General features: G+C 41.3%; 1 protein-coding gene across 1 annotated transcript in view; it reads right to left on the reverse strand.

Annotated features, from left to right (window-relative positions):
- LOC104715307 overlaps positions 1 to 1,192 on the reverse strand; it is a 2,710-nt gene extending 1,518 nt beyond the window's left edge. The window contains exons 1-3 of the mRNA XM_010432724.1: positions 630 to 1,192; positions 400 to 532; positions 19 to 310 (exon numbers count right to left, since the gene is read on the reverse strand). Of these exons, the coding sequence (XP_010431026.1) occupies positions 19 to 310; positions 400 to 532; positions 630 to 1,192 (988 nt within the window). The remainder of the gene's footprint in view (positions 1 to 18; positions 311 to 399; positions 533 to 629) is intronic.

The following is a 1,719-nucleotide window of genomic DNA, read 5'->3' on the forward strand; positions in this document are numbered from 1 at the left end:
GAAAAAAAACAAAGTTACTCACCAAGCCTTGTTTGACTTGTTGATAAGATGTTGGCCCAGATAAGTGCATGTGAGGACCGAGACCATTACGGTCTGACATGCGAGCTTTGGAATAGATTCGACTCCTTTCTTGTGCTTCTTCAGTCTCCCACTGAGCAACCATTACTTTCCACAGGTCACCCTCGATCCATTTAGGTTGCACTCGACTAGTCCTAACGTCGCTAACCATGTTTTTCATCCGTCGTTGGCATATGTCATAGAAATACTGTTGCACTGTTCCTGTTATTAAAGGATCCCAAGTGTGTGTTTTCTATGAAAAAAGGAAAATAAAATTACATTAGTGAACAACAACTTAATCAAAACCTATCTATGAATGAAACTCAGAACATAAAACTATACCGCAAACTCAAGGAAGTATCTTTCTCGTCTATCCGGAGGCACACATGACCAATTGTAGAATGGACCATCAAATTTGTTTGTAAAAACTCTAGTAATCTTCCGAACCAGTGCTGATTTTGCATCACGAGTAAACCTCAAAACATAAGAATCAAGTCAGACAAGTTCACAAAACTATCACATATCACCCTAACACATGTATGACAACACAGAATTAAAACATGTTTACTCACCAAGTCGTGTTAGGCTTCGGTTCCGGAGAGAGCACGGTGGTAAATTTGTCGCGGTCCGGCACCATAAGTATGGCGTTAAGAGCCCTCAACGTGTCCTCCCGGAGTTCCGGCAATACTGGATCTGGCTCCTCGAAGTTGTTACCTTGAGAGGACGGATGGCTTTGGTTGTTACCTTGAGAAGACGGATGGCTTTGAGCGTGAGAGTTCTGAACTGGAGATCTCCTAGAAGCATGCAAAGGATTCGATTGAACCGGTGGATTATTTTGGACTTCTGGTAATGACCTAGCTGGTTGGTCTTCTCGGCTTCGATTCACGGAATTCTCAAACAGGATCTGTGGCGGTGGATAGTTTCTCACCTGCGGTCCGGCTGACGTCGATAGTTGGGGGGAAACACGGACTTGTTCTTGAGGCGTCTGAGGCATTGGATTGTGAGCCGCTGGCGTGAAGTTGTACTGCGGCGGTAAAGGATTGACTTTTTGAACCTTCGACGTAGGGTTCGAGCCACCGGGTCTGAGAGCAGCGTTGGGGACATTCCTCTTTCGTCCAGACTTCTTAACCGGCATCGTAGAAGACTGAGAGAATTGGCGATTGCGTCGATGAGAGATTGAGAGATGAGAGATTGAGAGAAACGGCGAAGAACGGTGAGAAATCAGAAATGAGAGATTAGGGTTTGAGCATTAGGGTTAGGTCGTTTGTTTATCGGCTGGACCGCGTAAATGGATTCCCGGGCTTGTTTAGTCCCTAAATGTTTTAAAATTAGTCACTTATTAGTCGCTGATGAGTTGGTATGTGATTTTATTTTAACAAATTGGGCTTCTCTTGTAGTCCAAAACCTGGTCCAACACGTAATAAACATGTTTAAACCCAATATTCTGTAGTTAGTCACTTATTAGTCGCGAATCTGTAGCCATATTTAATTTTAGAGAAACATATAATTTAGTTTAGTTTACATATTATTTGAAATCTGCTACTTATATATACACTACATAATATATTGATCACTTAAAAATTACAAAACATTAGTTACATATAAACTTAAAGAATGTGAATATCTAATAGTATATAAAGAATGTAAACATGGATATATATA

The sequence above is a fragment of the Camelina sativa genome, chromosome 9, assembly GCF_000633955.1.
Source record: "Camelina sativa cultivar DH55 chromosome 9, Cs, whole genome shotgun sequence".
NCBI lineage: Eukaryota > Viridiplantae > Streptophyta > Magnoliopsida > Brassicales > Brassicaceae > Camelina > Camelina sativa.